The sequence below is a fragment of the Pongo pygmaeus genome, chromosome X (assembly GCF_028885625.2).
Source record: "Pongo pygmaeus isolate AG05252 chromosome X, NHGRI_mPonPyg2-v2.0_pri, whole genome shotgun sequence".
In the NCBI taxonomy this organism is placed as follows: domain Eukaryota; kingdom Metazoa; phylum Chordata; class Mammalia; order Primates; family Hominidae; genus Pongo; species Pongo pygmaeus.
This window is the reverse complement of record NC_072396.2, coordinates 123,546,462-123,560,054: the sequence shown is the minus strand read 5'-3', so window position 1 is coordinate 123,560,054 and position 13,593 is coordinate 123,546,462. Positions and strand designations below refer to the sequence as shown.

The window sequence follows — 13,593 nt, the reverse complement described above, 5'->3', positions numbered from 1 at the left end:
GTTGCAGTGAGCCGAGATCGCACCACGGCACCCCAGCATGGGCGATAAGAGAAACGCCATCTCAAAAAAAAGAACCATACGCAAATATTGAACTCTAGTTAATGACACACATGTTGAAGGGTTTAGGGGTGAAGTGTTTTGATATTTGCAAGTTACACTGAAATCATTAAAAAAAAAAAAAAAAAAAAAAGGTGGACTGGCTGAGCACAGTAACTCACGCCTGTAATCCCAGCACTCTGGGAGGCCGAGGTGGGCGGATCACTTGAAGTCAGGAGTTCGAGACCAGCCTGACCTCGTCTCTATTAAACTCCATCTCTACTAAAATGGAAACTGCATCTCTACTAAAAATACAAAAAGTAACTGGGCGTGGTGGTGCGTGCCTGTAATCTCAGCTACTTGGGAGGCTGAGGCACGAGAATCGCTTGAACCTGGGAGGCAGACGTTGCAGTGAGCCGAGATTGCACCACTGCACTCCAGTCTGGGTGACAGAGCAAGATTCTATCTCAAAAATAAATAAATAAATAAATAAAAATAAATAAATAAATAAAATAAAAATGGACGGATAAATGGCTGGAGGGATGAATAGAAAAATGTTAATTGTAGCATCTAGATGGTCCATGAATGTATACTCTAGATTTCTTTTAATTTTTCTAGATGTTTGGGGAAAAAAAATCACTCAAGTAAAAAAGCCAGTGGGCAGCACCTCATTATGTTTTGGAGGACAGGAAGGACTGATCTCTAGCTGAGAAGGAAACATTCTATGAAAACTGGAAAGTGAGAGACTCTTGATGGTGAGGGAGGTCACCTGACCTCACCTTTGGGAATGACATGGTCATATCATGGCCCAGTGGGCACCCTACACTGTGTGGCTTCCTCACCTTTCTAAGAACTGAGATGGTGAGTAAGTAATATAGTAGGTGGCACTTTCACAAACTTCCAGAACCTTTAGGAGCCATCTTTAGTTTACAGAGGGACTAACTTTCTCCCTCAAAATGAAATTTAAAATAGGGGATAATACAAGTGAAATTGCTTATCTTTAGAAAAATGTAATGTTTATTTAATTGGCTCACCAACCTTCCATTTACCTTCATTCAGAAAATGTCTGGAAAGCTTAGGTTATGTGCCAGGCCCTATGCCAGGCGCTGGGAATCGAAAGAGGAGCAGGCTAATTTCTGGAGATGCTCATCATCGAGGAGAAGAGACAGCCAGGGCAAAGTAAGTATAACACCCCTGATGTGTGCCACAACAGGGGGGCTATATGAAATGCATTAGGTACACAAGGATCAAAGGGATTAATTTTTCCTGGGGGAGTCAGGAGGGACTTGATGAGAGAGAGAACTTTTGAACTGGGTCTTGAGGAATAAATAGGAGTTCATCAGACTTTGACAGAGTGGAAAGGCAAAGGGAACAGCATGTATAAAGGGAGTGGTATTTCCAGGAAATCCAAGTTTTTCTGAAGGGCTGGAGCATGAATGCAGGTGGAGGTGTGGCAGGAGATGAGGTAGGACAGACTGGCCGGGGCCAGGTCTGAAGGATCTGGAATGTCCTAAGGAATTTGGGCTTTCTCCTGTAGCTCAGGAGTCGCTGAATACTTTTAAGGAGAGCAGTGAAATGAGGGCCATGAAACGATGAAATTGCACGTGGAGAGATCACCTCAGCCGGGCAGCGGTGCATGGGGAAGACTGGGGCAGGAGAGACCAAGAGTGGAAGCAGGTAGGAGCCGGAGTCTGTGGGAGACCCTGAGAGTCTGAGTCGTAAGGACCTGTGGGAAAGAGGATGAGTCAAATCGACGGGACTTGGTGATTCAAGTGGGGGTGGAGTGAGCGGAGAAGTTGAAGTGATCCCTAGGTTTTTTTTTCTGGCTTGGGCCACGGGGTGAAAGGAAGGTAGTCTCATTCATTAGGGAACACAGGAGGAAGAGCTAGTTTGAGACCAACGAGGACATTAGGGTTAATCTTGAATTTGATGTGCCTAGGGAGCATGGAGGTGAAGGTGTCCAACAACAGGGACTCATACTATCATTGGGAATTGGTGTCAGTCAGGGGCTAACAGAGGGCTCTGGAGTTCTATTGCTAGTTTCTCCTGCTTTCTATCTATGTGGACTTGGGCAAGTCACTTAGCTTCCTGAAGCATCTATCTCCTCATCTGTAAAATAAGGCCTCATGAGAAAGCGCATGCAATGCATTTGGCACAGTACCCAGCACATGGTAAGTACTTCCCCCCAAAAGTTGGCCATTGTTACTAAAGAGGTAGAGAATGAGGGTCACAGAATACACTGACGCTTGTTTAAGCCACTAGCATAGATGAGGCCACTTAGGGAGGGTTTGGAGGATGAGAAGCAAGCTAAAGGGGAGGGTAAAAAGAAAGCTAAGGAAGGAGCCCAGGGGAAGAGCAACATGTAGGGGCTGGCAGTATCAGACGACCCAGATGGGCCGGATAAGTCAGATAAGAAAGAGCTGCCAGAGAGATGGGAAGACACCCAGGACTTGGAGGGCTCCTGGAAGCCAAGTTTCCATAAGAAGGGGTGGTCAACCTTGTCAAATGCTGCAACCAAGTTCAGATAAAGGGCAAAAGTCTACTGGATTTTGCAATTGGGCCATAAATGTATAGCTCTGGCAAAGGTTACAAAGACCCCAGAAGACACAGTTGCTACCCTAGTTGCCCTCATGGCATATCAATATGTATGTACACTGAATACTCCTTCTGCAGTCAGATGGAGAGTGGTTAGAACTGCATTCTTACCGGTTTGCTGAGTCACCTCCACTTTCTGTCCTATTCCCCTCCCAGGGATGTAACTGGCCAAAGTTTAGGAGTGGAGTGTATGGCTATGGAATAGAATGAAGCTAATTGGCTCTATGTAGGTTGAATCCATATAACCTTGATCTCAGTAAAACTGATTTAGTGGCTCACAAAGGTATACAATACATTTGTAATTTCAGAGAACATAGCCTTTTCTTGGACCAGGTGAAAAGGTCCATCTTACCTGCAACAGTGAGGGAAACCCCTCGATAAAGAGCAAGGAACCCTTCCTGTTGGTAAATAGTAGAAAAAGCATGGAGAAGCCCCCTGTACGATGGTTCCAGCATGTTCTGCATGATCAACCGGGTTTTGATGAGGTCTGTAGGATATGTTACAATGGTGGAAACCATGCCTGCGAGACTCCCAGCCATGATGGAGCTCCACTGGGAAATGTGGCCCAGGTCATCTGTGAACAGCACAACAAACCTGGGAGAAAATAGGGGGAAAGGCCAGAGGAATCAGCTATGGATTGTGCTAGAGTTCTCTCCACTAGTTCTTGAAATATTTTCCAGCATTTTGAAGTACTTTACAAAGTGAAAAGTTACTATAGTACTATGTAAGCATTCATGAATAACACATTTACATTTTTCTATATTTATATGATGCTAGTTGGCTATAAGAGATGCTCAACTTTCTTAATTTACATCTATCCCAAGTCCTTCCCACTTAAAGCATTTTCTACTTTTATCTACATAATTGTCAACCCTGGCTTGCCTGTGGGGCGTAAATGCACAGAAGTACCTGGTAAATACCAACTGGAGTGCAGTCTTTCAGTTCTGTTGAAACTTAAAAGGAACAAAATTTCTTGAAATGATAACTTTAAGCATCTCAGTAATTGCGTTTTTTTTTTTTTTTTTGAGGCAGAGTCTCACTTTGTCGCTCAGGCTGGAGTGCAGTGGCACGATCTCGGCTCACTGCAACTCCCGTTCCCCAGGTTCAAGCAATTCTCATGCCTCAGCCTCACAAGTAGCCGGGACAACAGGCACACGCCACTATGCCCAGCTAATTTTTGTAGTTTTAGTAGAGACGGAGTTTCACCATGTTGGCCAGACTGGTCTCGAACTCCTGACCTCAGGTGATCCGCCCCGCTCGGCCTCCCAAAGTGCTGGGATTACAGGTGTAAGCCACCACACCCGGCCCAGAACTGGGCACTTTGGGAGGCCAAGGCAGGTGGATCGCCTGAGGTCAGAAGTTTGAGACCAGTCTGGCCAACATGGTAAAACCCCATCTCTACTAAAAAATACAAAAAAAAAATTAGCCAGGCATGGTGGCCTGTGCCTGTAATCCCAGCTACTCGGGAGGCTGAGGCAGGGGAATTGCTTGAACCAGGGAGGTGGAGGTTGCAGTGAGCCGAGATTGCACCACTGCACTCCAGCCTGGGCAACAGAGCAAGACTCGTCTAAAAAAAAAAAAAGAGATAAAATACTTTTATTCTAGTCCAGCTCTGTTCACTTACCTTTGATTCCAAACTCTCCCTATCCTTCTCCCTCTCTCCCTAGCCCCACTCTCTAGTAGAAAAAAAAAAAATTTTTTTTTTTTTGAGACAGGGTCTCACTCTGTCGCCCAGGCAGAAGTACAGTGGCATGATCTGGGCTCACTGCAACATCCACCTCCCAGGCTCAAGAGATCCTCCCACCTCAGCCTCCTGAGTAGCTGGAACTAGAGATGTGCGCCACCATGCCTGGCTAATTTTTTTTTTTTTTTTTTTTTTTTGTAGAGCTAGGGTTTCGCCATGTTGGCTAGCCTGGTCTCAAACTCCTGGGCTCAAGTGATCTGCCCGCCTCAGCCTCTCAAAGTGCCGGGATTACAGCTGTGAGCCACTGTGCCCGGCCTATCTTTTTAAAATGAGAGCATCCCCAGTTCCTTGGCCTTCAAACCTCCAGTGAAGAGGTGCATTTCCTGTTCTTTGAGTTGCCCATAGGCCAGGGGCTGCTGCATGAGAAGAGTGGGCATCCAGGTGAAACCATTTAAGGAGTTCTAGGCCAGCTCTTTTGCTTTCAAGTAAACACCCACTGATTAAAAACATCTCCTTCAAGCTGTAGGAGTCTTGACTTCATTTTGTCAACCTACCTTAGCTGCATTAACTGAAACAGTCATTTGAGTTAATCAGCTGCTTTTAAACATACAGGGAAGTAAAGGTGATGTGGTACTATGATACATACATTGGTTTTCACCCATGGTTCCTGGCTCCTAACTTCCCTAGTCCTTGTTATAATGTTGGGGCACTTTAGGTCTCAGGAAACAGAATCTTTCTCTCTTTGACCTTCTCCTGCCCTCCTTTTACCTGCCCAAGGTAGGACTCTAATCTGATTGTGGGTTAAAAGATCCTCATTCCAGAGAGGGTCCTGCCCCATACCCTACAGCAAACTTGTCCAACCCACAGCCCACAGGCCGCATGTGGCCCAGGATGGCTTTGAATGTGGCCCAACACCAATTTGCAAACTTCTTAAAACATTATGAGATTTTTTTGCGATTTTAAAAATTTTTTTTTAATTTTAATTTTTTTTTTTGCTCATCAGCTATCGTTAATGTTATTGTATTTTATGTGTGGCCCGACAATTCTTCTTCTTCCAGTGTGACCCAGGGAAACCAAAAGATTGGACACCTCTGCCCTAGAGAAAGGAATGCTGCACAGAGGCCAAGAAAAGTCTGAACAGACAGGCCTTGCTGGGTTTAGATCATGTGCTTTTTGTCCAATCACATTTCTACATGATTGTCAATCATGCCTCTGTAACAAAGCTTACATAAAAACCCAGGAGGACAGGGTTTGGGAAGCTTCTGGATGGCTGAACACGTGGAGGTTCCTGAAGGGTGGCGTGCCCAGGGAGGGCATGGAAGCTCAACGCCCCCTGCCCCTTACCTCACCCTGCGCATCTCTTCTCTGTATCCTTTGTGATATCCTCTGTAGTTAACTGGTAAACATTAACTATTTCCCTGAGTTCTGTGAGCCGCACTAGCAAATTAATCGAACCCAAAGAGGGGGTCGTGGGAACCCCAACTTGAAGCTGGTTGGTCAGAAGTTCTGGAGGCCTGGCTAGGCATGGCGGCTCACGCCTGTAATCCCAGCACTTTGGGAGGCCGAGGCGGGCAGATCACTTGAGGTCAGGATTTCGAGACCAGCCTGGCCAACATGGCGAAACCTTGTCTTTACTAAAAAAATTACAAAAATTAGCCGGGCATGGTGGTGGGCGCCTGTAATCCCAGTTACTCAGGAGGCTGAGGCAGCAGAATAGTTTGAATCCGGGAAGCAGAGGTTGCAGTGAGCCGAGATCACGCACTGCACTCCAGCCCGGGTCACAGAGCGAGACTCAGTCTTAAAAAAAAAAAAAAAAAGTTCTGGAGGCCTGGACTTGTGACTAGCGTCTGGTTGGGGCCATTCTTGGGGACCAAGCCCTTAACCTGTGGCTTGATCCAACATTATGCCCAGGTAGACAGTGTCAGAACTGAATCAGAGGACACCTAGTTGGTGTACATTTATCAGAGTGTGGGGAAAACCCCACACACATTTGGTCACAGAAGTCTTCTGTGTTGAGGGTTGTTGTTGTGATGTGAGAGCAGAGGAAAAACTAAGTTTGATAGAGGTTTTTCTCAAACAGCTGGCATTCACCAGTAGACCATCTGCCTCAGTTGTACTGCCTGCCTGCCCGCTTCCTCGTTCCTCCCTCATCTCTGCCCTGGCCAGTCAAGTTGGAGGGGGACCTCAGGAAGGACAGGGGAAACAGAGGAAGTAGAAATTTTTGACTGGGGCTGGGCGTGGTGGCTCACGCCTGTAATCCCAGCACTTTGGAAGGCCAAGGCAGGTGGATCACGAGGTCAGGAGTTCGAGACCAGCCTGGTCAACATAGTGAAACCCCGTCTCTACTGAAAATACAAAAATTAGCCAGGCATGGTGGCGTGCACCTGTAATCCCAGCTACTCGGAAGGCTGAGGCAGGCGAATCGCTTGAACCCAGGAGGCGGAGGTTGCAGTGAGCCAAGATTGCGTCACTGCACTCCAACTTGGGCGACAGAGCGATACTTCTTCCAGAAAAAAAAAAAAAGAAATTTTTGACTGGAGGGGCGGTCTGCAGCAAGCTGGAACCACCTAGAAGGTGGAGTTTGAAATGCCCAAAGAAACACCATTCATTCTCCTTGTCCCACTCTTATTCCCCATCCCACCTGGTCACTTCTAGGGCATAGTTAATTCACTACCCATTTATTGAAGATCTACAATGTATCAGACCCTGTGTTAGTCCTCAGCATAGAGCCTAAGGGAGTTCAACACTTCTGACAAGGAAATGACTGGTAGGGGCAAGCGGAGAGGAAACAGGCCCTTAATTCACTGAATGACTTGATGAACTAGGAAGAGGAGCCGTATTTTATATCAGTTTCTTTTATAGAGTCTCAATATCAAATATACACAATTAAAAAGAAGAACCATAGGAAGTCCTTTTTTCACAGACTTCTCCCATCTGATACAGAGATAAATCCTATCAATTGTTCCCCTTAGAATCTCAGAGTCAGGGCAAGCAACCCTGATAATCTGCCAATGACATCATCCCAGTCCGTGCATCTTAAACTTTTAATTTGCTAGGGTGGCACTGTTCCCTTTTCCGTTCTTCCTCCCACCCCCACACATACATGCACAGAAGCTTTTTCCAGTGAGACTGGATACACTGGTGAATTGCAGCAACCCCTTCCTTTCAGCCAGCGCAGATACAACACATACCCTGGATATGTGTAATTAGAACTGCCAATACTTCAACCTAACGGGTTAGCAGCCAATGCAGCCAAACATAAGCTCATGAAGTGCTTATTCAATAAAGAAATAGTGTTGGTTACGAACAATTTCAGAGCTGCAGGGACCCAAACTAATGTTTACTAGATAAGATAGACAAGCGGTTGTGAAGTTCCGGTGGGGGGGTCTTCTATTTGATACATCTGAAAGCCACCCATTACAATAACCTAGCTCCCAATAGACTACTGAGTGGACTCTTGATCGTCGATCCAACTAAGCAGGTATTTCTGCTGTGCAATGGTAGACAGAGACCTGAACTAAGGAGCCAGAAGACTTGGCTTCAAGTTCCAGCTCTTCCATTAATTGTGTTTGTGGACAAGTCACTTAACTACCCCATTCCCTGAACATTCTGGATGTTTATGTTTGGTTCAAACCCATGATCACAGGCCCCCAGCCAACTGTTTTGCAAATTCATGGTCAGAAAGGAGTAGAAATGAATCAGTATAATGATGAATCAAGAGTATCATGTTGATGTAGGAAGGACGGCATCGTGATTAATCAACCACTTTGCTTTCCAACTATGCCTTGCCATTCACCAAAATACTTCCTTTTAGTTTTCAGAAAGAAAATAATCCTGTAGGGGGAAAAAAAATTCCTAGCAAACCTAGCCCAGGTAAGTCTCTGTTCTCGTTCTCCCACACATCTCCTCCTCTCTGCTCCCATGGTCACCTGTTGCCGGTGCCCTCAGCTGCTATGTGGACTAGTGCAACAGGTTCCCAACTGGCCCTGCTGTCTCCACTCTTCCTCCTCTCTAGTCATCTTACTCTGCCACAATGTGACGATCATTTCCATCGAATTGCTTTAATCACAACACGCCTCCCCCCACCCCCCAAAAAAACCTCCCACAGCCACCCTTGGATACCAAGTCAAGTCCAAATCCCTTAATCCAACCCTCTAATATCTCATTCCAACCTGCTTTTCTGGTTGGATTTCCTGTTGTGCTGCTTGCCTTCCCACCTGTGTGCCTTTGCTGACATCAACTGCAGTATCTTTATCTCCATCTCTGCCCAGCAGACTCCCACTCATTCTCCCAATGCCAAACTCAAATTTTTTTCTCCTCTATGAAGTCTTCACATTTTCTCCTCCTCATCGCTCATCAGAAGGGTACATTTCTAGAGCACATTATCCATGACAATCACATGCTACCTTGTGTGTTATGGTCATGGACATATTAGTCTTACTCTTCTATTACTCTGTAAGCTCCTGGGGCACAGGGACTATGCCCCTTCCATCCTGGCATTGTCCTCAGCATCGTGCACACAGTGGGGACTTAATGTAGCCTAACTAAATTAGTGTCAAATGGATGCAGGGAGGCAGCATGATGTAACAGAAAGACTATGAGATTTGGAGTCAGAAGGCCAGGTAGTGGAGCTCAGCTCTGTCACTGACAAGAAGTGTGATCACTCTGAGCCCAATTCTGCATCTGTAAAACAGGCACAATGCTTCCTGTCCTATGGACCTTACAGGGAAGGAGGGCAGGAGCTTTAAAAATCTAATGTGCATATACTAGGTGCTTAGCAGAAGAGCCACAATACTTAAACCAGCCTTTGAAGTTCTGCCCCCCACCCCTCTGGACATATTTTATCCCATCCAAAGGAAGATTTCCACACTACTTTGTAGAGAAGAGGGTGAAGTGGGGGAGAAACTGAGTCATTAAGACTCAGAGGAGAACTGTTTACAGACTGCAGGCCAGATGTTGATGAGGGCAAGCAGGGGTGGGGAGGAAAAAGGGCCTTAACTAAATGTCATGGTCTTACCCACGAGTCCCTCTGCAGAGGAAGAGAAGGGAACTCTATTTCCAGGCAGAGGCAAAATGAGTACTGGTCTAGAGGCCTAGGTGATAAGGATGATTCCGTTCGGCTTGTCAGCTGCCAGGTGAGCCTTCCACCTCTGGCCTCCCAAGTGAGTGACAGTGTCAAGGCAAAATCCTTTGACTATTAGCCGCCCAGACTAAACTATGCGGTCAAGACCGACTCTCCCAAATGTGGGCTGTTTGTCTAATTCAGAGCCAAGGCGATTTCAAAGATGCCACTGTGCCCACTGAATGAGGAACACAGGGACCATCCCCCCAATACAGAAACATCTCTGCTTCCTGAAATGCCATCACTACCAATTCATTCTTTTAGGCTTGGTTTCCAGTTCAAATGCAGGTACCTCTGAGCTCAGTGGAAGCTTTAAGGCTGCATTTACACCTTTAGATCTTTTCCTAAGGAGCAGCTGTTGATGTGGGAGAAGGTGGAAAAGGCCCAAAGAATGAGGCCAGTGGGGTGAAGCAGTAGGCTGAGGGGGCCGTTCTCAGCTTGGGGAGGGGAGGCTGCAGCCTCTGTCGGAGCCTGAAGTCAAGCTTCATTTAAGTTGGGGAGATGTCTGGGCAAAAATCTGCGGCCTTTTCGTATGGATGGATTGGGTCCTTTCCCCACACCAAGCACTTTCTTCTCGGGGCTTGGGTCACACAGACAAAAACACCTTTAAAAGGGTGTCTCTCTTCCTAAGCCAGCCTAAGCAAAAGTTTCCAAATTGGAGGACGGTGGAAATGGTTAGGACTCATCTCTCTGGAGAGCTTTTCATTCCTTTCCTCCAAATCCTTTGCTGCATTCCACCTCCTCGCCCGGTCCAATCCGGAAAGCCTCTCGGATCAGAGCTGCGGACCACAAAACTGCATCTTGCAGGGCGGTAACCCCAAGAGAACGTGAAAAGCATTGGGGCTGCACTCTGGGGGCCATAGAGGTGGCCCACCGCCCCGAGGGGTCCCCAGGTGATCGACAAGGGGGCCGTCCCTACTCCAGGGCCCCGACTCCAGGCAGCAGGGCGGCGTCTGGACGCGGCTCCCCCCACCCCACCCCCGTCCGGCCTCCCGGTTCCCCGGCCCCGCCCGGCTCTTACTTGCGGTAGGCGGCGAGCTGCACCGCGCTGCAAGGGAAGAGGCGCAGGCACGCCACCGCGTTCCCCTTCCACAGGGCCCGGAGCCCCTCTGCCCGCCACACCCGGTGCCCTGTGGCCCACGGTCCCCGGGCGTGGCCTCGCACGACGCCAACCTGGGCCAGCACGGTGGCGAGCTCCAGGGGCGCGGTGAGGCTGAGGCTGAGCGTCCCCGCCAGCCCAGCGCACAGCAGCCTTTGGCCGCCTGTCAGTCGGCCGTCCCGCCTCCACGTAGCCATCGAGCCCCGACCCGGGCCCGGGAGACCGCGTGGCTCGGGCCTGGGGCTCTCCGGCCACGGGCGGAGGCGGCGGGCCCCAGGCCCCGCCCGGCATGGGGCGGACCCGCGTGAGGGACGGGAAGCGCCGTCCACGCCCTAGCCTGGCCCGAGGCTGGTCGGGGGTGGGGCGCGAGGGCCTGGAGGGTCCGGGGTCCGAGGCCGCGGATATCATGGGCATAGTCTCCCCAGTTGGCAAGGCCCGAGTAGAGACTTTCAGTTGAGAAACAGTTACTGTTCTCTCAAGGCCCAGCCTGCTAGACATCTTGCTTCCTAAATGTTCAGTGCGCCCCCGCCGCCCCTCCCTGCCTCTCCTCTGGTTTGCCCCTTTTCTCCCTTTCACATGCCACTTCTCTGTCTTCCTCCCCTGGCGTTTCCCTCCTCCTCCTCCTTCCTCCAACCTCTTTTTTTTTTTTCCTGCCTAACCAAAAAGCCTTGATGGTTTCCCAGTGCAGAAGGTAAAAAATTCTAACAACCACAGTTGCTATCTCTCAGGCACTTGTCAAGTACTGGGCTTTACGGACGTTCTCATGTAATCCTCAAAACGGCCCTAAGTAGGTATGTCCTCATTGACAGAGGCTGTGTGGGTGTGGGGACTTGAATCTGAACTCTTGAACCTGCGTAAGATTCTTGGCTCTGCAGCTTACCAGCTGTGGGACCTTGGGAAGTCACTCAACCTCTCTGTGTGTCAGTTGCTTTATAAAACAGAGATTATAATTTTTTCCTCCTAGGGGTTGTTGTAAGGATTAATGAACAATGACTGGTATGGGTAAGCAGTTTATATATGTTAGTTCTGATTAGATATTCTTTTACAGGAGAGGAAACCAAGACACAGAGAGGACTTGCTCAGGCTCACACAGCTACCTACAAAGCAGAGACCGGTTTGAAATCTAGGTCGGTTTCCACTAACGGCTACACTATGCGTCTACTAGGACTGCAGAGTTAACTCCAGTAGGGACGTTTTCAGTGGTTCTGTAAGCTAAGAGAACAATAGAGGCAAAGAATGGCTAAGAGAGGCTTGGCCAGAATCCAAGGATTCTTTAATCAGTTCAAAAATTTCAGAATTTCAGAATTTCTTTCTGTCTCTTTTTTTTCTAAAAAAGCCATGTCACTAATAATTACAAGGAAAGGAACTGTCAGCAGTCTGTTGGTGTGAGCAAGATGTTCCTGGTACATAGTTGTTTTTAGGCTTGTATAGTTATTTACATTTACTAACACACAATGCTATAGGAACGTTTTCTAAAAGGCATTGCAGGGTTTCTCCTTTTTTATTTTTCACTGTCAATCTCACTTGAGTATGACATTACAAGGTTTTGACTGTGAGAACTTGTTCGAGTTGCAGAAGCCATACTCTGCTCTCAACAATTGGGGAATGCTTATTTTCATGTTTTGCGAATTCTTCTGTCTTGCTGTAAGCTAATTTGATGGCTGGGGGAAGCTTGAGAAAGATGTATGACTCTGAAGACCGGAGGACCCTGACTTTAAAAGGGCTTGAATTGGAATTTGGGGATTACAATAAGGAAACCTTCGGGTACTGGTACTTCCTAAAGCCCTTTGTTGGATAACGGGACAAGATTCTAAAGCTCTTTCAGGAAGTTCCTGGGTCTGGAACATTTCATGTGATAACCCCATTGTATGGAGATTAGGTCAGCCAAGTTATGCTTTTTTTTTTTTTTTTTGAGACAGAGTCTCGCTCTGTCGCCCAGGGTGGAGTGCAGTGGCGTGGTCTTGGCTCACTGTAACCTCTGCCTCCTAGGTTCAAGCGATTCTCCTGCCTCAACCTCCTAAGTAGCTGGGACTACAGGCATGTGCCACCATGCCCAGCTAATTTTTTTGTATTTTCAGTAGAGATGGGGTTCGCCATATTGCCCAGGCTGGTCTCGAATTCCTGACCTCAGATGATCCACCTGCCTCGGCCTCCCAAAGTGCTGGAATTACAGGCATGAGCCACTGCGCCTGGCCTATTTTAACCTTGAAAGTAAAATGTATATTTTTCACTACAGGTACACTGAAGCATAAAATGAATAACACCAAACTATATATTGGATGCCTTCTGTCTTTTCATGATCATATGCTAACCAGGTGTTCATATTTTACTCAGCCAGAGTCTCATTCATCTGCTTAGCATTGGGCACCTTATGTATATTCATCCTAAACATAAATAAATCTCCGAGGATATCCTATATTTGGATTGTGACTTGTAGACTCAAGCCAACCTTACTGCCTCTTTTTCACACTTGTTGAAAAGTCTGTGGAGAGCACAGTAGGTTAACAAGCTCCAACTTTGGAAAATGTACATGATGTGAAATCGGGGTGCTATGCTAAAAATAAATGTATGATAACTAAAAAGGAAGAGGCAGTGAGTAAAAAAAAAAAAATCTTAGAAGTTATATTGCAATATAAGGAGAAAGGTGGCCAGCTGAGAGTTAAGCCATAGGCAGCCTCTTGTTGCCAGTCAGGGCTTGGGAGATGCTAACAGTTTTTTAAATTCTCCAGCTTTCATTTTTCAGTTTATCTTCTCACCAACTGAAATCTCTCAGTACATTACTTTAGTTTAACTTGCTAGTATTTCTTAGAATATAATTTATCTTGTTATATTTATACTAATGTTGATTGATTCCTGCTCTCCTAATTTTCTTTTATTTTTTACTTTTTGGGAAATTTGTAAATTATAAAGTAGTATATACCTGCTGTAACAAGACAAATAGTCCAGAAGCGTATTAAACAAAGTTAAGTTCCCCTGCCCATGCCCTGAGGTAACCACAGTTAAGAGCTTGGTGTGTGTATGAATGTTTTTCCTCATATTTTTTTTTCATGCTCAGAC

At 47.0% G+C, this 13,593-nt stretch overlaps 1 protein-coding gene across 1 annotated transcript in view; it reads right to left on the bottom strand.

Moving 5' to 3' along the window:
* The window catches only part of SLC25A43 (solute carrier family 25 member 43), a 49,033-nt gene extending 38,190 nt beyond the window's left edge, over nt 1-10,843 (bottom strand). Inside the window, exons 1-2 of the mRNA XM_054471944.2 lie at nt 10,459-10,843; nt 2,984-3,225 (exon numbers count right to left, since the gene is read on the bottom strand). Coding sequence (XP_054327919.1) covers nt 2,984-3,225; nt 10,459-10,733 — 517 coding nt within the window. The 5' untranslated portion in view covers nt 10,734-10,843. The remainder of the gene's footprint in view (nt 1-2,983; nt 3,226-10,458) is intronic.
* Between the last annotated feature and the right edge of the window lie 2,750 nt (nt 10,844-13,593).